A 27,530-nucleotide genomic window follows, 5' to 3' on the forward strand; every position below is an offset into this window, starting at 1 on the left:
TTAAATGTGCGTCTCCACACGCGTTTTAAAAGCAGTGTCATGTCTTCTACTAACGTGTTTTTCACTCAGTTTCTTTTGCTTTTCTGTGTCGTTTTATTCTCCGTTACTGATTCAGAGGAATGCGAAGGTGAGATTGGTCGTTTTGAGTGTCAATGCGCACGAGACCCTGAAGTTAAAAATAGTTGCTTGAACTGTGTTGGGTTATTTTACGCAAGTGCATGGGGGTGTCACAGTAAATAAAGTATATTTAGTAAATAAAGTTGTTTTTTAAAAGGAGATGTGGGTTTGTGTCGCATGGAACACTGGAAGCTGTACTATGGTAATACCATGGTGGTAATTTATTATGGCAATGCCTGCCTGCTATGCTAATAATACACATTTTATTTATTTTTAATAAATAAAATAATGTCTGTTCTGTTTAAAAATGGACTTACACGTTTTTGAACCATTCCTATTTAAAGAAGAATATTGCTTTTAATTGTGAGAGTATTATTAGAAACCAATTATTGTTGGTCACATATTAAAATATGCCTTGGTTTGTTTTACACTACACTGTTTTTATTGTAGTCAACTAAATGTAATTTTAATACATAACTAATTAACTAACTAACTATAACTAAATGAACCAACTAAAAACATGGGAAAATAAACTTAAAAAGATGAATTGAAATCTGCATTAGTTATTATTATTTATCCATAGCCTATTGAACATTTCTACTGCATTGGTTATTCTCATTAAATATTTACTAATAGTTTTTTTTTAAACATTCTGTATGGCTATGATAGTTAGTAAAATGAATGAATAAAAAAACACATTGTGTTCGTATGAAGTAAAAATGTTGTCAAATGTAAATTGTCTATTGTCAGTTCATGTTGAATTCATGTATGAAACCTTGTTAAACCTCGTCACATGATCGTCATGAGTCTTTCAGTGTGCAAGTGCAAATGTGTACATGTGTTCTCAGTGTGTGTACATTTCCTGGAGCGCCTTTACACCTCACTAGTTGTGCGGCACACAGAGCTCTCCCCAGAGCTGGTGGAGGAGGGTCTCATCAGAACGTGTGCTGGGGCGACAGGAAAAGAGAACAGATTAGTAAGAACAGCACCAAAACAAGCTCACTTTATCATTTTCTGCTCATTGCTTGCTTGGTCTGTCTTTGGAGACCGCTTCCTACAGAACAGCACCAACAAACATTGTTCAATTATTCATAAATGGAACATTGAACGTAGCCTTTTAGGGCTTGTAATTCAAACCTCAATCAATATTCTTTACCTCAGTGTTATTACCTCGGCGCCTCGAGTGATGCGGCGGCCAAAGTGACCGGTGAGGTGAGCCGCCCCCTCAGTGCTCACGTTCCTGTCCACAAAATCTGCCAGAGACTTCAACGCAGAGATGGCCAGATCTGTGAGCTTAGATACGGTATGTGATTATGCAAAAGATCCTTTCTAACAGACATACGTGTTTGGAGTAGACTGGGGTCAGACTGTCAACACCGCTCAGACATGAACATCTTGAGATAATGGTAAAGAGGGACATAATTGTGGAAACAGGAGAGACTGGCGTTCTATAGAGATGTACTTATACAACGCAAACCTCCTCAGTCTGAGCAGACCATTTATGGAAACAACGATGACAAAAATGGGTCATTCAGAATGAGTCACTGTGATGTCAGAACTAACAACAAATTAAAATCTCACCACACACATTTATATATCAGAGGTCATTTACATTTTAGTCTTGAATGAGTCTAAAGGTCCAGTTAGGCGAACAGCTTTTTGAAGTCTAATGTTTAGAGACGATGGAAACATTAAAAAATTGACTTTCGGAGAATAACGTGCAGAATATGTAATCTATAAATTTGAGAAAATTGTTTTGCATGCACAACCAATACATTCGTGTATTAAAGGGAAAAGTTAACCCCAAATTTTGTACTCCTCCTCATGTCTTTCTAAACCTGCATGACTTTCTTTTATTTGCTGAATAGAAAGAAGACATTTTGAAGAATATCGGCCACTATTTACTTCCATTGTTTTGATACAAAACCCCCGAGACATTTCTCAGAATATCTTCTTTATGTGTTCCACAGATGAAAGCAATATAATGTGTGATGAATAAATGACGACAGAAATTTTGGTAATTTACACTGATGCCAGATTATTTTACGGATTTATATGGTGTGTGTGCTTGTGTATGATTCAGAACATCCGGTGCTGGACTGGAGCAGGGATGCTTTGTCTAAAATGCGAGTTCTGGAGCTGAGAAGGGTCTTGGCCTCGTGGGGGGAGGAATGCAGAGCCTGTCTGGAGAAGAGTGAATTTATAGATCTCATCCAGGAGGTGGCCCCCAAACATAGCACAGCGCAGCACAGAAGGCACGCAGAGGAGTTCTGAGGGCCTCCTCGTGCAGCAGCATGCTGAGGACACACAGCTGTGATGAGAGGGCCTCCTGGTGCAGCTCCATGCTGGAGCCTGTTTTAGGAGGGGCTTCTTGAGCAGCTGCGCTCCGGGACACTTTTGATATTGCACTGAGGTTCCTTTTAATCCTGTTCATAATATTAGTTACGATTGGCTATTGTGCAGTATGTGCACACTTCCCCAGCGTCTCATTGTTCTGTACTGCCGTAAGCATTTTAACTTATTAGTTCCGATTAATAGTTTCTCACAGAGATGCTGGCTGGTTCACAAATACAGCTTTTTGATTTTAAAGGTGACGAGAGGTTGGCTTTAAAGGGATAGTTCACCCCCAAAAAATGAAAATCACGCCATAATTGATCAACGGTGGCACCCAATTCACTTCTATTGTATGGACAGCAAACCAATGCAAGTCAATGAATGCTGAACATTCTTCAAAATATCTTCTTTTGTCTTGAGTAAATGATGTTTTGGGTAAATTGTCAATTTAAAACCACAACTCCATGCCTATTCGTACTGGTAAGAATATGTCCGTACCTATTTCACCCCAAAACCCGAAGAAAGAATGGAGAAATCATCCTTTGCTTGAAGAAATTAAAGCCTATTTTAAGACCACATCATTTGCACCTCAAGCCCATTTCTAAAAGAAGAAAAAACGGCCGTTGCAAGGCTGTGATGAAAAATAAATAAATAAAAATGGGCTTCATTTTTAAGCACAAATTTTCCCACCCGTGTATGTGTCACTTTCTATTTCGGTGCTAAGATCTGCCCGTCCGTGACTTCGTGTTAACATGCAGACGCATACGTGTGCGAGGGCACGTACAGACGTATGACATAATTGCGTGTCACTACCCTGACCTCTCGTGAGGATGGCATTGTTGTGACGATCCGTCCATACACATGTCGAACAAAGGACGCCCACGCGACCTTGCTGATGTTTGCATCTGGCGCGTTGCCATGGCGACCACGCAACCTTTCATTCGCCTGCTGCTTTCATAAAAACTTTGTCAGCAAAATTCTGTCATAAAACGAACCAATCGGCCGCGAGCCCGCTGCTGGGGACCGGTCTCTCCCCTCCTCCCCCCCACCCCAGACGTGTCCATTCACAATCCCCCTCTTTTTCCATCCATCTCTGCTGTAATAGCTGTTATAGAGAGAGTGATGGGAAGAGAAAGAGAGACTGTGAGTGAGATTCAGGCCTTGCCCACGCAAAGAAGTGGGAGACTGTACCTCTCTCTCTCTCTCTCTCTCTCTCTCACCACACACACAGTCAGTGTATCATGCTTGCACTGTGTGGGCTGAGCTGAGCATTCCTATCATAGAGTTAGAGACTCACTGCCTCCGCTCGCTCTCTCTCTCTCTCTCTCTCTCTCTCTCTCCCTCTCTCCTCCTATTTCTCTCTTTCCCTTTCCCTCTATCTCTCCTCTTTTCTCCCTCTCCTCTCTTTCTTACTCACATACGTCCAAATACAGAATTCCACACATAAATACACACTTTCACAAACCAGAGAGACGGATCCTCACATAGGAAGTGGAGATGGTGTGGCATGTGTGCCCTGGTTTTATTGGGTAAGTTGAATGATTTCCTTCGTATCCTGTGAGTATCCGTGTTTGAATGCGTTTGTTGAAAGGTGTCTGTCTGTCTGTGTAAGCACACCTCTGTACAGCAGCTCTATGCGGATATTGTTATTAGGAATTATGGAACACTTTCCTAACAGGCGAAACGCGTGTGTGTGCGTGTTTGCATGAAGATGTGTGAGTGTTGTGTTTACCCTACATATGTCTTCCTCGGGCGAAGACTAATCTTATCGAAGATTTGCCGGATGTTCTCGCTGGTTTATTTTTGCCACACGAAAGCCGAATAGACGCACATCCCCACAGCCCTCTTACCTACTGTACCTGTCGCTTTTTCACGTCTTACTGATTTCTGTCGTGACTGAGGCCAATCTATTCACCCCTAACGCCCACTCATTCTACCAACGCGCTCCTTGCATCTTTCTCCCCTCGTCTCCTTTCTCCATCTTCCCACTTCTTTAACATCTGCTTGTCTTCTGCACGCGCGTCGGGAGATGCGGAAGGATGCGAGCTCCAGATTTATGCTTTGGCCCTTTAAACGCAGGCAAAGTTTCCTGGTGAACCATTTTTCTGGTTGCCATAGTGATGGAGCTAGGACTTGGAGAGGTGCAGTGGTACTGGGATGCAGTGACAGCTCTTAGCATGTGAATTCTCACACTGAGATATGGAGATGCACTGAGTCGCAGAACGGAGACGGCGATGGCGATGAGGTGAGACACCCACGCGTACGCACATCATTATTGCTCACAGCATTCTTTGGCTGATCATACTGTTCTTGGATCTGCGGAGCGCGGTGACCAAAAGCCCAAAGGGAGAGGAAACCATGTGGGAACGAGTATGAGAGAGGGTATGTAAGTGTATTTGTGAATGTTGTAGACACAGGGACCATTGTTTCTTTATCCAGAAGTTTAGCCTCGAGTGTTTTAAGCGTATGTCATCGGGAATTGTTGTTTTGTCACTTTGAATGCTTGATACAAGCTCAGATGTCATGACTTGAATGCATTTTAAGTCAAGACTTCAAAACTTTGAGAGACGTAAAGTTAGGTTTTATGTTAAAGCATTACGAGGGTGTTTTAGTGGTTGTGATATTTAGAAAATAAAGGTGCTTCACCATGCCAGGAAAGAACCGAATGTTGTTTAAATGGTTCCATAAAGAACCTTTGACATCAAAAGAGTCTTTCTGTTTTCACTAAAGGTTCTCTGGGGCAAAAAAAGAGTTCTTCAGATTATGAAAAGGCATGAAAGAGATGGTCCTTTAAAGAACCTTTGACTAAATGGTTCTATGTGGAACCAAAAATGGTTCTTCTATGGCATCGCTGTGAATGAACCTTTTAAGACCTTTATTTTAAAAAGTATAGGTGAAAATCTGAGCATCTAAAACTACTTCAACGAACCACTGTACTAGTTTTAGGACATCAAAACGTAATAATCGAGAAACAGAGCTGGATATTTGTCCTGGAGGCTGAGAAACTCATTGGGATTCAAGGAACTCGTACAAAGCTGAGGCAATATTACTGTAGAAACCTCAAAGAAATGCTGACCAGTCCCACAATCTAAAAATACACTTTCCCTGCGTATATTGATGTTGAAACAGAGGTTCATGGACCTTGATGTTTCTTGTCAACTACCAAAATACATGCATTTGCTGTTTTTGTGAGCGTGTAAGAATCATTTAAGAATCAGCTGAAGTCTTCGAACTAGTCGAGCTGTGATCCACAGATGCAGACATCAAGGTGCGTCTTATGTAACCGATCACCATGATTCGGTCTGATGAAATCAAAAGGAAATGAAATCTATCGAGACTCCTGAAGCAGTCACCTAACCCTTCTGTGCGATTTAAAACATTGATATATTATTCAGCTCAAATCAACTGCGGCTAACCTACTTCCAGTATCAGCGCTGTCGTACATTTCTGTCATTTGGTTATCTTAAGCGTGAGGTGGAAATGGAAATGTTGCTGTTATGTAGCTGCAGATTAGCAGGGAGGTGTGTGGGTGCCACTAGCTTTTATTTCTGTTCCGCACTCATGTGTGCGAGGTGCATTTTTGTATCGCCTGAGGAAAGGACTGAGTTATCAGAGGCCAGCAGCTTTTCCTACACTTCCTGCAAAAACATCCCGAGGAGCCGGGCCCAACATAGCCGGGAAGAAGGCAGGAAGTGGGGCTGAGATCACGGGAAGTGCAAAGCAAAGAGCTTTGAAAACAGGTCTAGTGGAAGTTTTTGAAGAGCGTAGAAGTGCACTCTACGGGTTGAAGTAATGATGGTTGTGATTTGTGTGTGTTGGTCGAAAGGCGTGGGAGTTTTGATGATCCTGTATTTAAAATGCATGGTTTTCTTTTCATCCAGACCGACAACATGTCCTCTATTTAAATACTGTTATTCTGACTGCAAAATGCATGAAGACTACAGCCACATTTGATCCACAACAAATTCTCATTGGCCCGGAACGTGGCAGTATTACGCGGTGCCAGGAGTGACAGAGATGTTTATTACAACAAGAATGATGGATTTAAATGTAGCCTCACCTGAGGTGTTTCGAGAAACGTTGGCGATTGGCTGAGATGATTGAACCCCTTTGCTTATTGGTGGAGATCGGCGAGGGATTTTTTCGGTTGGTTGAGATGGGTCGAGATGGTCTGGAAACCTTCCTGCTGTAATTTCCTCTTTCCTGCTGGTTTTCCTGCTGGGGAATATTCAGCATCAGGGTTGGGCTTCAAGTGTCCTGAAATCTCAGAGCGAGTGCTGCGACGTTCGACACTTTACCAACCTGGAAACACAAAGTACGCTGGGTGGAATATTGGCAGAATACAATTGGAATACAAGATTGAAAACTTTGAAGAATACTGCGAGGACACCAACTTTAGGGAAACACCCACGATTCTTGTTGTATAGGAGAGCTCACATGGGAAGCCCAGGTCAAAGGTGAACTCCTCCTTTTATCCCTGTTCTTAAATGTATTCGACTTATTAACGCTACTTGATAAGGCAAATCATCATTGCTAACAGGGTTTGTTGGAATATCTCAGTGTGTGACTTTGTTGAGGGGAAGTGTGATTTTACGAAGCGATCAGTCCATCCATCTCAATCGGATAGGGATGTAAAAATCCACGTGGTTTACATTGAAGGAAAAGCTAGAGAGCAAAGTATTATAGAAACTATTGAACAGGCAAAATAACAGGTAATCTCCTACCATCACCCTAGAAAACCACCCATAACACCTTAGCAACAGCATAATAATGCCATGGCAACCGCATTATGGCAGTGATTTTTGCACTCATTTATTTGCAGAAAATGTAAAAAAATAGTAAGAGCTTACCTATAGTTGCAGTTCTAATTATTCTACTATTAAAAATATTTTTATTAAGAGATAAGTTATTGTTAATTGTGATAAACAGGAAGACCTTGACAGTATAAAAAGTATAAGTGTCACAAAGGGAAGTTCTCACAAGTGCTATTTGTAAGTAAATATAATGTTTTGACTATAAAGGCCCAATAACATAAAAAGTTTGTGTTCTCTAGCGCTGGTGTTGTGAATATTTTTAGATTCAAACATCTAACCGAAAGAAAACAAACTGAACATTCAACAGGAGTGTACAATGATAGGAAAAATGTAGTTCATTTTGTTATTAAATATCAGTTTAAATGTGACGACATTTTTAGTTCTACATATTAAGCTTCTCAATAATACTATAATATTTTTGATTCATTTCTCTAAAAGAAAACATTTGTGTTGATAATAATGCATATTTTGCTTGACATTTAGCTTAACGGGTATCTATAATGACAGACTCCATTGTGACACCTCCCCCATAGTGTGACACTAACCCAATAGCAAAAGGTCAAAGAACTTGTGTTAAAGAACTTTTTTCTGTGAAATAACAGTAGAATTTTTCTACATGAACGGCTTCAACAAATCCTAAACTATATCGCCGTTAATTAAAGAAATAAGAGAACTAGCCCCATTTTTTCCCTTGGAGTATTACAGGCCCAAACTTGACCTCAACAAAGCCTTTACGCTTAACACACAAAGTTTTGATACACTTGTGCGCTGACAACAATGTTTGGATGTAATTAGCTCACTTGTTCCCTCACTCTCTTTTCTATTTATAGTAAATAGCGTATTGAGAACTATATGGGCACAGGGATTGATTTCGGCACAGCTGAATGAGCCAAAACTAGACCCTTCCTGTTATACAGACAAAAGAAACGCGCTACTTAAGAGCTACACATCTATCCCAGCCACTCACAGGAGATATTTCACAAATCAATTCTGTGTGAATTTCCCAAACGTTTCGGTGAATGTTTAAATCTCTTCTCAAAGTTAAAGTGTGTCAGCTAGTGATATTTCAGTTCTGGTAATGGAACTATACATATTCAAGCGATACATTGCGGTACTCAAAAACAATCTCGGGCTCCATTTAACAAGAGGCAGTCTGTTAAAAGAGAGATAAGTCAATGGGGCCGCACATCAAGAACTGTGAGTTGTTAAAACGGTTAGATTTCTCTAAATCTGCCCAACTGGTCTCTGATGGATAACACCACCTGGCTACTCCCACCTGGGTAATGGAACTTTGAGATCGCTCTCTTTCTCTTTTGGTTTTTTTTCCACCTCTTGTTCTCAATGACAATGTCTGTTATGTAACAGATGACTTCCTTTGAGTCTTTGTGGACAATAGCGCTTGAGCGTTTAAAAATGCTTTTGCGTGTCATTGCTTTGGAATGAGTGAGTAGGTGGGACCTACATGTGGCCAGCTGTGTTAATAGTATGGTAAAACAATGTGTGTGTGTGCCTGCGTGATGCGGTAGCTTCTAGCATGACGGGGATTGATGAAGGTATTTTAAGGCAGTATACAAAATAAATGTTAAAAGTCAAGTGTGTGTTGTTTGATGTGTATAACAGAGGGAGGGATGGAGGTGTATATCGTGTGTGTGATTTTGCACTGCTGTCTCTAAAGAGGAAGTGGTAGAGCTATGGTTTAACAGAACAAGCAAAGTGCTGAGTTGCCATGGTAACCTGGGATGCAGGGTTCCCTCAATTTCCATTATTCCCAAGTGGATCTGCTTTACAGTGTCCATGGCAACCACTCACAACCAATGGAGTTCCTCTCTCTCTCTCTCTCTCTCTCTCTCTCTCTCTTTCACACACACATGCAAACTCTCAACCCATATTTTGTATCTTGATTTGTGACTTGTGTTAAAATGTCATCTCCATGCTTACGTAAAGACTTCATTAGCTGATGCTCTTTCAATACTACTACTCACCAAAGCGTGTTCTTTAAGGGCGTATAAACACATTTGAAAAGCAGTGTACGCACACCTTCCGAGGACACAGACCTACCAAATAGCACAACTCTTATACAGTACAACCCAAACCCGGTATAAACGAATGAAACAGCAGGTGTGTCTGTGTGTGTTCTGTTGTAGGGTTGTGAGGCTGACGTGTTGAGCAGAACGCACACACACACACTCTCCCAGAGCATGCCTATCAGTCCACCTGCCGACGGCAAACATGAGGGTCTCGACCGGCCGCGGCAACAACACGCCCCTACCAACGGTAACTACGGAGATGACAGCATTCGGGCCTCTCCTGGGACTAAATCTACCTCCGAACCTATGGAGGATCTCCACGGAAACGCAGTTGTCATCCGCATCGGAATCCCTGATCTGCAGCAAACGGTGAGCCTCTCTTGGTTCGCTCCTCTTTCTCACTCCGTTCACACACATGTGCATAAGCAGGCATGCTCAGTTTTCTGGGCTTTCTTTGAAATGGCTGCACTGCAGTGCTGGAGTGGAGAGTGGCAGTGATTGGTAGAAGCTGGGTTGTTGATGCCGCGTGGGTGTAAGGGGTGTGTGAGAGACCTACAGCGGGTCTTGTGCATGCATGCATGTTTCTGTGCAGAACTCTACGGTGATCTATGGTAAAGGATGAACATTTTACATGTACAGTCTTACATGTACGGTCTAAAAGTCTAAGAGCACATTGAAAACATTTGAAACAAATGATGTCACTTTGTTTCACAAGAAATATTTTGCATTATTTGGAAATAACTAGGTCAGTAATAAAATAGACCTTTTTAAAGAAATAATCAAATCCATATTAAATGTTAGTAAATAATAAGTAAATAGGAGAGTCTACATTGCTTCTATTCTGCATTTTCCTTAATATATTATTTGGGTCGTTCCTATTATTCAGTGGCATTTCAATGCAAAAATCCCCCTCTGTACAGGACATCTCTTTAAAATTAATAAATATTATAAAACGGTCAGTTCTGGTCCAGTCAAGTTCTAAGCTGTTATAAAATACCCATCTATATAAAGGCTTACCGCACCACATAGCCTAAATATCCTTTTATTTACTTTATATTATGAAACCTCATTAGCATATGGAATAACCGTTTTATTAAAGCAATAAGCTTCATGAAGCAGTGGGTTACAGTGCATTTTATAACGGCTGCAGGGTTTTACGTGCTCCGCTTCGCATCATGCCACAACGCCCTTAGCTGTTATAAAATGCACTGTAACCCACTGCTTCTTGGGGCTTATTGCTTTAATATAATATTTACATTTCTGTTATAAATGTCCTTCACCTTAATTGCATCAAAGATGGGTTATTTATATAAGACAACCTTTACGGAATTATTATAATTCCCATTTTTAAATAAGATATGAACAGAACAGAATGATCCGTTTACAAAACCAACTTTTCAGTTCAGAAATATCCACATACATATCTCACGCCTTCTGAAAATTCCAGCATCCACTGCAACATTGTGTTTATTGATTTATTTTTTGGGTTGTCTAACATTTGTCTTCTGTCCCTCACTTTTGTCTTGATCACAGACATTATCCTGTTATCTGTTCTTATTAGACATCTTTGTTTCACATCATAAGAACTGGCTGGTTCTTATAGGAAATCATTTGTTCAGCACAATGTGTCTACGGTCAGGAATTACAAAAACAATTTTGTCAAACTTTTAAAGCTATTTTAAGTGATATCTCGGCATATCTTCATATGGTATGATAAACAGCACAAGCCTTGATCAATTAAATGATCTATGCATGTAAAGTCAAACGTATTTAAGTGTTTCGTGGACATATAATATGATTATATATAAAATCAAATAAAATCATTACCTTGCCCAATCAGATCCATGTCTGATCCCTTTCCCCATTTTTCACTCTATGATGTCCTGTCAATCTGTAAAATTAAAACAGTAAGAAATATTAATGGGATTATAAGTACAGTATTATTATTTTGTACAATTATTTTGTGTGTCTGTCGCTCCAGAAATGCCTGCGAATGGATCTTGAAGCTCCAGTTTGGGTTTGTAAGCAGCGAGTTCTGGTCACTTTGACACAAAGCCTGACTGATGTGCTTAACTATGGCCTCTACCTCCCAGCCTTTAACGGGCGCGCCGGAAAGTTCCTCGATGAGGAGAGATTGCTCAGCGAGTACCCTCTCCCTACGGTCACACCCGTCCCATACCTAGAAGTACGAACACATAAACACGCTTTTAATTCCCAAAATGCTTTGCAGTTCTCAAGTCATTATTATTGGTTCATGTTTTAAACAAATGTTTTCATCTGTTACTTCAACTTATTTGTGTGCCCTCAGTTCCGGTATAAGAGGCGTGTTTACACTCAGAGCTATGTAGATGACAAGCAACTGGCTAAATTACATACCAAGGTAACATTTAATGTTCATTTGCATTCATTTACACGCAGCACACAGAAGTCATGGGTTGTCGTCACACAGATGTCGTGCGTGCATGCGATTGAATCCACTAATAAAAAAGTCCAGGTAGTACACATGCAAACATCTTTTAGGCTGTAGAGTCGTTCAAAAGCTCGAGCACTTGACTCTACACAAAAAGCAAAAGCACACTTAGAGTTAAACAGGCCATTTCGATACTGTACCTGTAAGACTTCTACATGTAGAGTAATACATCTCTCAAACTTCTTTGCATGAGTAATGAGTAACAACACTCCACAAGCCTGCAGATTTCTGAACAACCATTTAACGGTTCAAGTGCACTGAGGAAGAGAATTGCATCATAATATTTGAGAGTATGCTTTTATTTTAAAAGAGAAAAACTAATTGAACAACTTTGAGTTATCTGATACATTGCTGATGGGTTACTAATCCCAGACCATGTGCTCTTATTTACAGGCCAATTTAAAGAAATTTATGGAGTGTGTTCAACAGAGGAGCGTAGAGAAGGTCTGCAGGTTTTTGGAGAAAGGGCTGGACCCCAACTTTCACGATACTGACAGCGGAGGTGAGTGGGGACTTGACATGTGAAGCCATGGTGCTGATGCAACTTCCCAAGTCACAATGTTTGTTGACCGTTTCAAAGGATGTGCGCGCCTGAGTTAACTTCCTGTTTGTGTTTGGCTAGTGTAAACTATGAATATTTCATTTCATTTATGTTAAAATTAATTTGTATTATTAGTTTACTGTATAATAATTGTGTTAAATATATAGGATTTGTTGAAGTTTAGCCAAGTAACGGTTCTTCTTGGATTCTTTTGTTTGTTATCAGAAATAATCTACAGGCACTCTACGCTGCAAAAATGACTTTCTTACTGAGTATTTTTGTTCAGTTGGGGGTCTCAAGGGGTCTCAAAAGAGTCTCGTTTGTTTATGTTGTAAGCATCAATAAAGATTTATAAAGAAAAACAATTGTCCATAGTCCTCAAGATTTGAAAGCCATGCCGTTAATCTTCCATGAATGATTTAGTTTATGACATTAAACCAAATGTAACGTATTTATAGAGACTATCAGTCTACTTGAAGAGCATTCAGGCACTTTAATGAATGTAAAATCGAAGCAATGCTGCTTTAAACCAATCATCCTAAATCCCTCAAATGTTTGCAATCATCTCCATCATGCTGTTGTGTGATGTTCCTAGAATCTCCTCTGACTCTCGTGGCCCAGCTGGACTCATGTGGCGATCTGATCAAGGTGTTGAGGAGCGGAGGGGCTCACCTGGACTTCAGAACCAGAGACGGCCTGACTGCGCTGCACAAAGCAGTCCAAACGCACAACCATGTAGCACTGACTGTGAGTCCCTCCCACACATATTTTCCATAGAAAGAGTCACGCTTACACAAGTCACCAACAGCTTGTGGGTCCGTGCGCATATGCCCATCGCATTTTGTGTCCCAATTCTCTCCATATCTGCAGACATTGTTGGATCTGGGTACCTCTCCAGACTATAAAGACAGTCGTGGGCTCACCCCCCTCTATCACAGCGCGATGGTCGGGGGAGATCCGTACTGCTGTGAGCTGCTGCTGTACGATCACGCCCAGCTGGGGTACAGTGATGAGAACGGCTGGCAAGAGATTCATCAGGTAAATTGTCCGTTTCCCTGCTCAGAATGCACACATTACACCGACGGGAGGGAAGAAAAGTTGCGTTTTCCAGCGAGACTGAATATATCCTCTTTCATTGTTTGCTACACCTGCAGCAGTGGGTGATCGGAGTGTGTGTTTTTGTACCATAGGCTTGTCGTCATGGAAACGTGCAGCACCTTGAGCACCTGCTATTCTATGGAGCGGAGATGAGTGCCCAGAATGCCTCAGGAAACACAGCGCTACACCTGTGTGCCCTCTACAACCAGGTACCGACTCACACAGAACACGTGGTCATTTTATGCATGAACATTTTTTTTGGGTTGAGATGTACCCGGACATTCACCGAGACAAACATGTAATACAATACTGTACATACTACTCTGTAAAATAGTAAGTATACACAGTACATACTGTGTAGTATGCAGTTCGCACATTTCATCTGCAACCCTGTATAGTCATTAAACTCAGCTGGGCACCAAATCACATACATACACATTTGCTGGGTTCAATCATTTCCTCTCATTATTTCTCAGCTTCACTCACCCACTTTCCTCTGTTTCCATCTCTGCAGGAAGGCTGTGCTAGAGTTCTCCTGTTTCGAGGAGCAAATAAAGAAATCAAGAACTACAACAACCAAACAGCATTTCAGGTACCCATGACCAGGGGCGTGTTTGCCATTTTGGGGACCCTATGTAAAGTCAAGCCCCCCCTCACACAATTTTTTTGAATTGCACGCCAGGATTGAGTACATGGAATTAATGAGACGTATATACATACAAATATAAACTGGATTTATTTTACGTTACAGTTTGTTATAAGAATAAACACTGGTTTTGGGATGAAAAAGTGTCCTTTGTTTTATTCAGAATAATACAGAACGCTTTCAGCTGCAGTATATGAAAGTAAAGTTGCAAGATTCTTCTTTTCATGCTTCTTTTCATAGCATTGTTTCGCTATATTCGTAAAATTAATATAAGATTTATTTTTATTTTGATACGTGCGCTTCATGGCGTGTATCTGAGTGTCTTCAAATGATTTTACCGCTTGTAGCCACTAGGGGCACCCAAGCATTCGCGTAGTTTGCGTGGTGGTTAACCAATCTGTCATAACATAACTTTTAACTGATGGACAGAAGAAAATTTAGATCTGATAAAGCATTTTTCCATCGTCATTTACTTTCATCGTGTTAAACAAATAGTGCTGCCTTGAATTATCGCATGCATATCTGTGTTCTGTGCATATTAATATTTTTTTTTTTAACGTACATGTACATGTATTTGTGAAATTTATGAAAATCCATATATGTTTACATAGAATTTTGATGAAATATAAATAAATCCTTGTAAATATTTTCTTAACGTTAGGTTGCAATCATCGCAGGGAACTTCGACCTGGCAGAAATCATCAAGATCCATAAAACCTCAGATGTTGGTGAGTTGGTCACAATATGGTCGCTTGATTCAGCATGACCGTGTTGCCTGGTGATAAGGGGCTTAAGTAAACCAAAACCAACCATCACAAACTCAAGTGTCCTACTCCGATAACACTGTAACTCAAGCATTAACTATCACAAAACAATGTTATTTATAGCAAATTACAAAGGAAAGACAACACATAAGTGCTTGATCGCACAAAGCAGCCCAAATCTGGCAACGCCATTAAATCAGTGTCAAAACATGATTTCTTTTCATTAGAGACAGCCATCGCGGTCTGGCTATTGTCTTTATCAGCAGTGTAATTTTGTAATGCGTGATGTAATCTCTGCAGAAGTGTGTGTCATACTTGTTAATTTAGGCTAATCTCCTTTTAATTTGTGTGTGTTTCTCTTTGTAAACCTCAGTCATGCACTGTGTGATGTCATCTGTGAGTCATCATCTGTTTGTAATTCTTGTGTAATCTCTGTCTCCTTTTTTTTCCATTTTTAATGCTGTATTTGATTAATTTATCAGTGATACCCAAATTTTAAACCCGTTTTGTCAAATTTTGTTTGTGTAACCCCTTAGGTTATTTCTTTGCACTCCTGCAGCTTTGAGTATACTGTATAAAGACTGGTTTAAAGGGGATCATATCATATCATGAAAAATCTTATTTCTCCTTGATATTTTGAGATAGCAGCTGTTTATACAGTATTAAATCATACTTTATATTTACCAAATGTATTCTATATTTGCATGCAATGTAATGAATGATATGAGCTCTTTAATAAAGTCCAACCTTATTTTGAATATTTACACTCATAAACATGAACGACTTTAAATATATGACCCCAGTCTCACCATTGAGTTAATTTAGTACATACTAAAAAATTCTATATAGCAGCTTTACATGCCTAAGTCACACCATATTATACAGATGAGGTAAGGCTTTGGGTTAAAAGGGATTCTAAGTCTTTCACTTTCTATCACATTGACGGGTTGATCTGTTCCGACAGTCTTTTCTATTTGATAGTCTTGAACCTCATGGAGAGCGTTCTTGATCCACTCGACACGCAAAAATGGGTTTTCTTCACTGTCTGGCCACCTGATTTAAATTGATACCATTATGGTGGTCATTCTATCAAATTGTGTGTTGTTTAAAGGGGTCATATGACACGGCTAAAATGAATATTATTGTTTGTTATAGATGTAATGTAATGTGTATACACGATTTAAGGTTGAAAAAAATGCTGTATTTTCCCCATACTGTGCATGTTTGTATCTCCTCCTTTTTTAACAAAGCTCATGGCTCTGAATAGCGAGGTATGCTCTGATTGGCCAGTTCACCAGTGTGTAGTGATTGGTGGAATACTGCAAGCGTGTGAAGGAAATGTAACGCCTCTGACCATATTTGGAACAGCAGGTTCCTCTTTAATTGTACCTTACTTGTGTATACATTTGGGCAGTCTTAGTCAAATCAGACCATCAACTGACGTAGATTTGTGGGGTCGTGGTTACACGAGGTGTTTCAGGTCCCACATTTTAATTTCTGCAATTTTACGTTTCTAAAAGATGCATGGGCAATTTATAACACACCAAAGACAAAGTGTTCGCACCATATGACCCCTTTAAAGAGACTTACCGATGAGCCACATTGCACGTTTAGGACAAAACTGGCATGTCTCTTTTAACTTTGAATGAATATTGGACCTCATGTGGCCTGCTTTACTCAACCCACCTTGACTAAGAAGATGAAATGACAAATGTGTTACCCTAGCTTCCTTCGTTGTGAGTTGGTGACTTGGTTTATGTGTGTAAATATATTTAAATAAAACAAGTTGTGTTTTATTTTTGGGACCAGTAAAAGCCACAACGATTTAAGTTTACACCCCAAACACTTTCCTTTTCCATGATGTGTGTGTTTGCTTTAAATTCCTTGTTATTTGCATGTCTAATATCTTCTCAGATCTGACATGGTTCACTCACGTGAAAAAAGTTCACAATAAAACAGCAAAATACAGTAAATGTGTGTAAAACTGTCTTTCTATAACAGTGCCTTTCAGGGAGACCCCCTCGTACTCGTCTCGGCGTCGTGCGGTCTGCATATCCCCACGTCGCTCTCTGATGCGATCGGCCAGCGATAATGCTCTGGATGAGAGTCTGCCCGCCCCGTCTCCGGCCCCCTCGCTTCGCAGTCTGCCCCCACTAGAGCCTGATGACAACCTGCCCACCCAGCGCAGCCCCCAAGCTGCTCACACACACACGCGGAGCCTCATGAGACACACACGCGGACATCTGAGGTGTGGAGGATAGTTCACCCATTAATACAAATTGTATCATTATATGCATGTAGCTTCAGACCCATATGGGTTTCACTCTGTGAAACATGAAAGAACACGCTTTTTCTATACGTTGAAAGTGAACGGTGAGCATAGGCGGTCAAATTTGAAAAAAGCCCCGTAATGTTGAATCAGTAGCATTAAATTGGTCTATATGAAGTCTTTTGAAGCCATACATTAGTTGAACCCCTTAGCAACCATAGTAAAAGCCTGACAACCAGTTTCACACAGACAAGTGCGTCTTTTTAAACATATTTTGCCGTTAAACGTTATTGGTTCAAAATCCACACACCTGTACTAACATCTGTACACTTACAAACTGTCATTCATAAAACATGTGATGTGTTTAAAAACCTAGAAGAATAGTTGATGTTGTCATTCACCTTTGCAGCCCTGGCAGTCCCGTACAAAGAGAGCCGAGTCCTCCTGCTGTGTCTCGAGGTCCAAAGCGGCGACTCTACAGCGCGGTGCCCGGCCGCACTTTCATCGCCGTCAGCTCCCACAACCCACAGGGTGAGGGTGAGATCACGCTGAACCGTGGAGAGAGGGTCAAAGGTCAGTAGGTCATCTCACTATACAATATAGTATAAACAGAATGCATTTTCTTTTTTTAATCACACAATGTTGATGACAAGTGCTGCGCAGATGAGTGCAAACCTTATTTGTCAATGTGATGTCACCTATTGATTGAAATGGCATCTCTTTTAGTGCTAAGCATAGGTGAGGGAGGATTCTGGGAAGGCTCGGTCAAAGGACGAACCGGCTGGTTTCCTGCTCACTGTGTAGAGGAGGTCCAGATGAGACAGTATGACCCCCGACTCGGTTAGTATATGACCCACAGTCAAGAATATACATAGTTCTTCAATGTGACAACAGATGTTTGTCGAAAAAATGTTGTTCATTTTACAACACAAGCCATGACTAGCTGTGGTATTACACATTCGTAGGTATGTGTGGTGCTCGGCCCGCCCACGCCATCTAAGTCCCGCCCTTTATATTAACCCAGGAAACACAGAACGTTCCCCAAACGTTATTTTTCTTTTCAGGTTTCACTTTTTTGCGACCAGAAAATAACGTTAACCGAAAACTAACGTTAGGGAAACGTTCTGTGAAGCTGCGGTCACGTTGTTGCGTCTCGCATAATTTTTGTTCAGATAAATGTTTGACGCCTACATCAAGTTGAATTGTACTGATGTAGTCATGTATTTGTTTCTCAGAGACGAGAGAAGATCGCACCAAGAGACTTTTTAGGCACTACACTGTTGGCTCCTACGACAATTATACCTCCTACAGGTACACACTTCCTCTCCATCCTTCTCTTCATTTTCTTTCTGTCCCGCTCTCATCCGGATGAAATTAATGTATTTTTTGATCATTTAAATCCAGTTTTACAGATATCTTAATTTTTAGGAGTACAAAATAACTAATAATCAAAAATTATATTTGTATATTTGACTACATATGTTAATAATAGATTCATTTAAAGCATGACTGTTCAAAATTGGTTTTGCATTGTGGGATAAGGTCAATTGCTCAATATTTACACTCATAAAAAGCTATATAAGAGTCTATTATTGGGTTACTTATCTGCTATTTGGCAGGTGTGGAAACGCACATATAAGCAATTTGCACTTCATTTAATTACTAAAGAAATACAAAAATGAGTTTCTATGACATGTAGTCCTGGTAAAATAGCTTATCCAGTCTGAACGTTGTTTTATAATGTACCTTTGGCATGGAAATTCGCTTAGAATGCAGAATATACGTACTGAAATAATATTAGCGTGGAGAAATAGCTTTTGTTTCGGTTTCCTTCTCAATATAATTGGAGGCAATGTGTGGTACTGTGTGTGAGGGACTCTGGCAATGCAGCACATTGAACAATTGATTTCTGTATATTCACAGCGATTATGTTATAGAAGAAAAAAGTGCAACACTGCAGAAAAGAGACAGCGAAGGATTCGGCTTCGTGCTTCGGGGAGCTAAAGGTCTGAAATCCAAACACTAACAGGTGAATTCACAGACATGCAAATAAATTCACGCAGAGATGCGCTAATAAGAGGCGTGTGTATTACCAGCCGAGACGCCCATAGAGGAGTTCACGCCAACACCTGCGTTTCCTGCCCTGCAATATCTGGAGTCAGTGGACCTCGAGGGGGTGGCATGGAGGGCAGGATTAAGGACGGGGGATTTCCTCATAGAGGTACAGAATATTTGATCGACTTTGCATCGTTTATATTGAACTCAAAAACTGCTATACACAAAGGGTTTGTGGGAAATGCATGCTAAAATACGATTCCTTTCGATCCCTCTCTATCACTGGTCAGGTGAACGGGGTGAGTGTGGTAAAGGTTGGCCACAGGCAGGTGGTTTCTCTGATTCGGCAGGGTGGGAGTCGCCTTGTAATGAAGGTGGTGTCCGTCACACGCAAACCTGATACGGGGGATGTGGTCCGCAAGAAAGGTTCGTATCCTAAGCCTATTTCATACATTTAGATTTTCAAGAACATCATTGAATTCTAACTAAACGAACGGTCTTTGTCTGCTGATGATGACTTAGCCCCCCCACCTCCTAAAAGGGACCCAAGCACCAGCCTGACCCTACGCTCCAAAAGCATGACCGCAGAACTGGAGGAGCTGGGTAAGCCAATACTGACTTATGCTCACACACACACACACACTCAAACATGGATGCACACTCCTTGCGTTTTGTGATGTTTGGATAAAACAGACTTAAGATTAAAACTCAGAACTCGATTCATTGAGAACAGCATTAGAATTAACGTTCTTTAATTTAAATAATATAGTAGGCCCGATCTCATTGTTTTATTCATTGCAATGATCAAATATACAAATCTTTGAGCTAAATCAGGAACTGTAGATTCTCTTTGCTTCTTGTTCACAAGCGTCGAGGAGACGGAGGGGAGGTAAGATATGACATCATAATTGTGAGACTAGCTCCATGTTTCTATGCGCTGATCGAATGGAATGTAAAACTTGTTTTTATCTTGTTTCATTGCTTGGAGCTGTGTTGAAAGATTGTGTTTTTTCTTAATAATCTTCTTTAAATGTATACCTTTTGTGGCCTGAAGACAAACTAGATTTGCTGTTGTAATGTCACCTATTACCACATACTTTTATTTTCTAGTGCACTTGGTGTTTTTGTCGTCTGTGATTCAAAAGCTATTAAACCCCGCACAGGGATGCATGTGTATTAAGTGTTTGTGTGTTGCGTACCTGTGTATCCCTCACAGAGAAGTTGGATGAGATGTTAAGTTCACCAAAAGAACCTGTTGTAGTGATGAGGCCACGCCCCCCTGATGCAGACTCCAGAGCGGCCACTGTGAAACCCAGACCGACGAGTCGACGCATCACACAAGCTGAGATCAGTGTGAGTCTTATACACATAAACATAAAACGCTCTGTGTTACTTATGCAATCAACAAAAGTTGTTTTTGGCATGAAAATGCTTATTCATATTTTTTTCATGTATAAGTCGTAATTACATAAAATAACATCCGTTATGCTATATATAGCAGGTATATTATGACATAATAATATGCATTGTGTGCAACAGATGGTGCACATCTCCATTGTGGTACAGTAGCCAAAGTGTGTCAGTAAAGATACTCACGCCAGTAAATTTGGCAGCTGATCGGCGTCTGTTTATAATCTGTATTGTCTTGGGATAAATAAAAATGTTGAATCTGGTGGTCCAGACAAAAGATGGTGACACGAGTGGTATTGATCTTGCAACATTGCATGTTCTGTGTATTTCAAGCATAGCTGAATCATAAAAATTGTGACAAAATCTAAGTTCTCCCTTTGGTTTCTTTTTATTTTTGATGTATAGTCCTTGTTAGAGAGACAGGGTTTGCCAGGAGTGTCCTTGGGTGTGGACAGAAGTCACATGCAGCTTCCTCGTGGGATGTCCAGAACCAAGTCATTTGGTAAAGTTGAGCGCCGCATGGCACACACACATATACACTGCAGGGATCCTCTGTTTTTCTTTAGTTTACTACAAAGCTAATTTGGAGGTTGTCTTCAGAAGTACAACTACCCGATAAGACTCTCCACGTCAATTCTTCCTCCTTCAGACTAGTGTGAATAATCTGTAAAAGACTGCAAAAAAACGTTATTTAGCAGCTGAGTTGTTTTTAAAAGAAATGTTGTCTTCTAAGCATACCAGTAGTAGCTTTTAACTCCCTACACATTACATTGTAGGTGCTCCTGAAGATGAACGAATTTCTGCCCTGATTGGAGAGCATCGCTTCCCCCGAAGCTCCTCAATGACAGACAGCTTTAGGCAAGACAGCATTCCACCCCCTCCGCAGACAGCTCCTCCACCACCTCCGACTCCCTACTTTCTTGATTCAGGGCCACCTCCTTCATTTCTTCCTCCTCCGCCCCCCTCTCGCGCTGCCAACCAGAGCCGATCTAGCTTTCGCCCGGGGGTCGAGCCTAAGCTCCACGGCCCAGTCATGACTGATCGCCAACGGAAAACCCGTTCCATGATCATTCTTCAGGACACCGCCCACTTGCCAGTGGAGCCTGCCACTATAGCAAGACCGCAAACGCCTACCTCCGGAGCTGTTCCTCCTGAACGTGGCCGTAGGCGCGGGCCAGCTGTCGAGAACCCATACGCTAACGTAGGTCGCTTTAGTGCTGTCTACACTCCAGCCAAGCCTCAACGTAGGAAGAGCCCTCTAGTCAAGCAAGGACAAGTTGAAGAAGGTGCTCAGACAAGCAGAGACCCCTCTCCCTTGGGAGGGTTACGGATTCCCCACAGCAGCAGGGCAGAGCAGTTCCAACAGCAGGTACTCTCAGAGCGAGCCAGGATCACACCCCCTGGGGCTCGACGCAGGCCAAGCGTTTTCCTGTCTGTGGAAGGGGGCGCAACAGAACCACAGACGACCCCGTTACTGTCTCAGTCTCACTCTGTGGACGAATTGGCTGAGTTGCCTCCACCCGCACCTATGCTCTCCCCTGGCCCACCACCAGGGGGCACCACTTTTATACATCCTCTAACAGGTCGACCACTGGATCCCTCATCGCCATTAGCACTTGCACTGGCTGCACGAGAACGGGCTCTTAGTGGCCGGACTACACCCACTCCTACACCGTCACCCACACCTTCTCCCACTCAAGGCAGAGCAGTGGAGAGGCCAGAGACAGAGGGAGGAGCTACACCTCCTGCTCCTCTTGAGGCTCCTCCTTCAAATTCATGGCGAGATGAACCTGTCAGTATCACAGAGTCAACTAGCCAAGTGACTAGCGGTAGCCCAGGGTCTGGAAGAAGCTTAGAAGAGTCATTAGCGCCACCGAGCGTTCAAGGCGTCCAATCTACACTTATGGATACAGAGCATAGTCAACCAGCAGTCCCACCCCCCATGCCCTCCCCTGCCCCCACCCTTTCCAATCTGACCGCACGAAGTCTGACTATGAGCTCGGAGGAGGATGCAGAGCCCTACACAGTGACTCTGCCCCCTGCTCTGCTCTCTTCAAGCGACGAGGAAACAAGAGAGGAGCTTCGAAAGATAGGCCTCGTGCCACCCCCTCAACCCTTCTCGAATGGCCTTCTAATTAAAGAAACACCCAGAGTCACTCTAAGCATTTCACCTACTGGATCACGACCATCTATTGCCAAGACTTCCTCTGGTAAAGCAAGTGATTCAACTGTGGACTCTGGGGTTGAAGACCCTCATATGGAGACCACCAGTACTGTTTCCACCGTCTCCAGCATGTCCACCTTGTCTTCAGAGAGCACAGATTCCGCTCATGCAAGCAAACCACGTTGCGGGGTGGGGCGTGGTCGCCCCGCCCATCTCAGGGACCCACTGCTTAAACAGTCATCAGACAGCGAGCTGCTTCCACACCCACCCAGCACAGGCCCCACCCGTCCACGCTACCTATTCCAAAGACGCTCCAAACTCTGGGGGGAGGATCCCCGGACCCAGGTGGGTGGGGCTGATGAAAGTCGGCCTGCTGCTATGGGGGCAGAGTTACTAGGTAAAGACACTCATTCACTGGGGGAAGAGCCACCAATGGGAGCACCGCTTGACCCTGGCAGGAGGTCACCTGTGGGAGGAGCCAGGTAAGAAAGATCTTTCACGAATTAACGAAATTCACGAGTGGACATGAAGCACACAAAAAATCTTATTTGCACACCTGCATGAACCACAGCCAAACTCTCAATGTCTTTTAGCACCCTCAGTCACACACCTGGTTAAACTGCCATTCCATAACACACCTGTGTGTGTGTGTCTGTATGTCCTTGCAGATGTGAGGAGAATGGAGGAGAGAGTAAATCGTAGGTTTTTAGCTCTGTGGGTAAAAACAACTCCTTATCTAACTAACTTTCACTAAAACCCCTGTCTGCAGCTTTTAATCCAGCTGCAAATTACATGGTGGGCTTGTCTTGGGGGCTTATTATAGTTCAATGTGCAGTAACAGATTCTAACAGCTTTTTGTATTTGAGCAAAGAAACTGGAATTTTCAGTGTACCACTGAAGGCCACTTAAATTGCCTTCTGGAATATCTATAGAAGAAATTTCAAATAAACGCGAATTCATGCAGTCAAACATATATTCAGTTTGCCATAGGAACCATACATTATGTTTATATCACTGCATGCGTTCTGGTAAGTTTATTGCAGCAGATTTGGGGTATTTTCAAAATGCATACCAAGTACCAGCTGCGAAAATACTGTGATGAACTGAAGTTCCAGCTCTTTAAAACAAAACCCTGTACTCCTCTGAGGACTCCAGTTTTATATGAACTGCTCTGTCATTTTATTGCATTAAATTCTTACTGCATGCTCTGCACCATTTCAGTTAACAATCCCAATGGTTACCGCATTGGATCTGCTTTCACTCTCACATCAGTTTCCCAAAAGTACTGTTTTAAAGATTGTTTTTCATTTCCTCCCTTTACACCTACAGCTCTCTTATTTTTCACTCTATATCTTTTCACTCTCTTATAGACTATTTAGCAGTTTAGGTGAGCTTCACACCATTTCCCAGAGGAGTTACGGCCCCACCTTCACCATCCGGCCTGGTAGCCGATACCCTGTGACCCGTAGGACTCCCAGCCCTGGAGCCACCCCTGAACGGAGTGAACCGCTGGGCCCCGTACGTACTTTCGGTCCCCATCACCACCATCACACCATCCTCAAATCCTCTAGCCTGAGTTTACCCCAGGAGCCCAAGGAGGTGCGTTTCGTCATGAGGAGCGCCAGCGCCCGAGCACGCAGCCGATCTCCATCACCTTCCCCATGCGCTTCCCCTTGCCCCTCACCGGTCCTTGGAGCCCCACTTCTCGCCCTGCGACCATTCAGACAGCGCCCCCTAGCACTTTGGAGTAAGTATGACGTGGGAGAATGGCTAGAGAGTGTAGGACTAGGGGAACACCGGGCCCGCTTTTTGGAGCATGAGATTGAAGGTGCGCACCTGCCTGCCCTCACCAAGGACGATCTGGCCGAGTTAGGAGTGACGCGAGTGGGACACAGAATGAACATTGAACGTGCGCTAAAGCAGCTGCTAGATAGTTGAGGAGAACAAAAATACAGGAAATAGTTCCCATTACTAAATCTTTTAAATTGTTACAAAGAAACTTAAGACGAGTTCTCCACAGATTAAGACCTAATGACCCCACTCACACAACATACTAGCCATGCACCCTTGATTTTACACATCTTCACATTCATCACTTCCATCTGCTAAGAGTAAAACTGAAATGCCGGAAAGGAGCATGGACCCATTGCGCACTATCGATCAAATTTACTGGCCGTGTTTTTTGTTAAATAGGTTTCTTGCACAATAACACATGAATCTGCCAGCAAGCAGCCATTTCTTTCATGCGCCACTTTTTACAATTAAACTACGATATTAGGCGTGGGACAACACAACAGCCGGATATCACATTGTAAGAGGAAGTATAAGTAAATCTACACACACTTCAACGAGAGAGACATCTAAAAATCACTTGGAATCAAAAGGGGAAAAATGGAAAGCTGGTTCCTCAAACGATGCCGATGCTTCCAAGTGCCCAATATTTACAGTATGTCCATCAACCATCTCACAACTGGAAAGTAGAGAGCCATGTTAATGATGATACGATGCATCGCTGTGACTGGACTTGCCATGAGAATACAACATGTCCAAATAAGAAAGGATCTGACAATCTGCCCTAAACAAGGAGAAGAAAAACTTCTCCCAATACAATACAAGTGTGGCCTTGAGGTAATACTGCCGCCATCGAAAATTTGTTAAAGATAGATATTTTCAGTCACTACATTCAATTTTATATGTATATGATATATATGGAGTTATATATATTCAAAAAGGAGAATGTATGAGGTGAGATTTACTTGTCTTATGCCCTGTGTCATATTTGGTCTCTTTATATTTGTTATTTGATTTGTCAATTATAAAGGGATTCCGTGACATTAATACAGTTACTCCTTCCCCCGTAGTACAACTTGTGATTTGTGACACACATTTGTGGACTAGCTCAGTTTTTGGGTCAGTTATTTAAGAACTTTATTTCAAACAGAGCTTCGACTTACGTCTCTTATAAATCAATTCTCCTTAAGACTTTATGTAGAATGTAGTTTCGTTGAAAAACAGGATTTGAAGTATTATGGGATGTAGGTATACATTCATTTGTTACCTTTTGTATCTGACAATTACGCGTCTAGTCGGTTTGTGAATTTACCAAGACTATGTTTCTCTCACATGATCTATTTGGTTATGTATTGTGCGATTGCGCATTAGGAATTTAACGCTTATCGAGGCTTTTCGTTTAGAACAATATTAGCTAAATATATGCTAACTAAGGGCTTTCACAAAGACAGCATTAAGCGTTTACAATTGTTTCTCAATCTCTTTGGCAAAATTGTCTAATCCTCAGCCATTAGTAAAATCACACTTAAGTGACTTCATGACACATCAACATATCCAAGTTATTCCTCATGATTTAAACCCCAAATACCCAAAGACACTGGGTCTTATTCATGAAACATTTGCAAATATGTGAGTAAATTCCGAGTAATTTGCGCGTAAAACAGACCTTCCTGAAAACGTTCCTCCGGATTCACAAATACTTTGTAAAAGTCAATTTCGTAGTTAAATGCGTGTATGTTAATGAATTATAATCACTCGTAAACAAGGCGCATGCACGCTCATTCACAATTAGCGTAATCCCCGCCCAATACATTATAGTTACGCAAATTACGTATCTAGAAATGCTGGAATCCTCTTGACTTTGAACACATTTTATTGAATAAATGCATACGATTCTAATAGGCTATATGATTACAAATCTATTAAATTGTGTCACCTAAGCGTTTTTAGTCACGTTACGTGTGGTTTTAAGAACTATTAACACGTGGTATGGAGCAGGTGTACATTTCCTTCGTAACAATTAACATTTTGAAAATACGAATATTTTCATTAATCCGAAAATTTACGTCAAAACGACTTTAAGAACGATTTACACAAAATTCGTTTCATGAATGAGGCCCATTGATTTGAATTGAACATTCGGCCGAATCATCTGAACTGTGAATGTTTCATTCTATTTTACGATTATTTTGTTTTAAAATCCCTCAGATTGTTTGATAATCCAACACTGAGATTATATGCATCACTATAAAAGTGATCTTGACTTGTATGTTTTGTTCGGGTTCTGCCAACAGAGGAAAAATCCTTGCACACGTGTCTCCTCCAGTTGATCAATTTGCACAAAGATGTGGGTGCTACTGTTTATAAGCCATGTGCATAAAATATAACTGTACTTCCCTCATCTGCCTCTCAACTTGTCCCTCTTCAGTCCAACTTTCTCTCATCCACAATAGTACACGATTAAATACTGGTGTATGAGGCATCCTTGTTCTTCAGTTTACTACTTTAAGAAGCTCTCTTATGTTGACTTCTTTTGTATTCTTTGTTGGATGAAGTGATTTGAAGATTGACTTTTGGACATGTTTGCTTTAAAATGAGAAATATGTACACAAAAACATCATCTGATTTGTCTGTTATTAAAGATAATCTCTCGGGCTGTGGAGATTAATCATAATACATCATCATTTGGAGAAAAACAATCGGTTGGGGTTTATTCGTCTTTCTTTCAGGATGGCTATAGAATTTTAAAATATATACAAACATTTTTCTGATGGCTTTTCTGTGTGTTTGTGTGGATTGTTGGTGTGTGAATGCATCAAGAGGGAGTTTTACAGTAACATGTGTTGAACGTGTCTTTATTTCTGAAAATGAAATGTTGTTCTTCTACAATACACAACAAAAGATTGTGACAAAATTCCCTAAGTAGGGAAATTAACATGTCAAGTTTTAAAATAAAAGGTTTTACTAGATCACATGTACTCTTTTGGTTCCAAAAAAACTGTACCATTTGAAGAACTTATTCACGAAAGG

At 41.4% G+C, this 27,530-nt stretch overlaps 2 protein-coding genes and 1 long non-coding RNA gene across 11 annotated transcripts; 2 read left to right on the top strand and 1 right to left on the bottom strand.

Moving 5' to 3' along the window:
* The first annotated feature begins 5 nt into the window (after window positions 1-5).
* Window positions 6-3,423, top strand: cdnf (cerebral dopamine neurotrophic factor). Its single transcript, XM_056747927.1, has 4 exons — window positions 6-127; window positions 966-1,093; window positions 1,279-1,420; window positions 2,201-3,423. The coding sequence occupies exons 1-4, from the start codon at window positions 40-42 to the stop codon at window positions 2,389-2,391; spliced, it is 549 nt and encodes a 182-aa protein (XP_056603905.1). The 5' UTR covers window positions 6-39; the 3' UTR covers window positions 2,392-3,423.
* On the bottom strand, window positions 732-17,532 carry LOC130420567 (uncharacterized). The gene is made up of 6 exons (XR_008906660.1): window positions 17,482-17,532; window positions 11,379-11,471; window positions 11,120-11,183; window positions 6,512-6,753; window positions 1,288-1,410; window positions 732-1,064 (listed from the first exon to the last, which is right to left on the bottom strand). It is a non-coding gene; the product is annotated as an uncharacterized LOC130420567 (long non-coding RNA).
* shank3b (SH3 and multiple ankyrin repeat domains 3b) lies at window positions 3,571-27,469 on the top strand. Of its 9 annotated transcripts, XM_056747911.1 has the most exons (25): window positions 3,571-3,980; window positions 4,531-4,696; window positions 9,410-9,661; window positions 11,274-11,477; window positions 11,601-11,672; window positions 12,156-12,264; window positions 12,899-13,050; window positions 13,174-13,341; window positions 13,494-13,610; window positions 13,916-13,993; window positions 14,709-14,775; window positions 16,813-17,059; window positions 17,490-17,653; window positions 17,807-17,920; window positions 18,316-18,391; window positions 19,004-19,086; window positions 19,177-19,301; window positions 19,426-19,561; window positions 19,658-19,738; window positions 20,004-20,024; window positions 20,352-20,488; window positions 20,951-21,047; window positions 21,322-23,191; window positions 23,378-23,407; window positions 24,080-27,469. In XM_056747911.1, exons 3-25 carry the CDS (start codon window positions 9,464-9,466, stop codon window positions 24,645-24,647), a joined length of 4,914 nt encoding a protein of 1,637 aa, XP_056603889.1. In that variant the 5' UTR covers window positions 3,571-3,980; window positions 4,531-4,696; window positions 9,410-9,463; the 3' UTR covers window positions 24,648-27,469. The 9 variants fall into 9 exon arrangements, with proteins under 9 accessions (XP_056603889.1, XP_056603887.1, XP_056603890.1 ...); XM_056747909.1 differs by lacking the exon at window positions 4,531-4,696; XM_056747912.1 differs by lacking the exons at window positions 3,571-3,980; window positions 4,531-4,696 and adding an exon at window positions 4,764-4,833.
* Window positions 27,470-27,530: the final 61 nt, after the last annotated feature.

This window comes from Triplophysa dalaica, chromosome 5 (genome assembly GCF_015846415.1).
Source record: "Triplophysa dalaica isolate WHDGS20190420 chromosome 5, ASM1584641v1, whole genome shotgun sequence".
Taxonomy (NCBI): domain Eukaryota; kingdom Metazoa; phylum Chordata; class Actinopteri; order Cypriniformes; family Nemacheilidae; genus Triplophysa; species Triplophysa dalaica.

Coding starts and splice junctions, on each gene's coding strand:
- shank3b (XM_056747911.1), top strand. CDS start 9,464: ATGCCTATCAGTCCACCTGCCGACGGCAAACATGAGGGTCTCGACCGG. Junction 11,478..11,600: donor CACCCGTCCCATACCTAGAA/GTACGAACACAT, acceptor GTGTGCCCTCAG/TTCCGGTATAAGAGGCGTGT. Junction 19,739..20,003: donor CGCAGAACTGGAGGAGCTGG/GTAAGCCAATAC, acceptor CTTGTTCACAAG/CGTCGAGGAGACGGAGGGGA.
- cdnf (XM_056747927.1), top strand. CDS start 40: ATGTCTTCTACTAACGTGTTTTTCACTCAGTTTCTTTTGCTTTTCTGT. Junction 128..965: donor TGATTCAGAGGAATGCGAAG/GTGAGATTGGTC, acceptor ATGTGTTCTCAG/TGTGTGTACATTTCCTGGAG. Junction 1,421..2,200: donor GATCTGTGAGCTTAGATACG/GTATGTGATTAT, acceptor TGTATGATTCAG/AACATCCGGTGCTGGACTGG.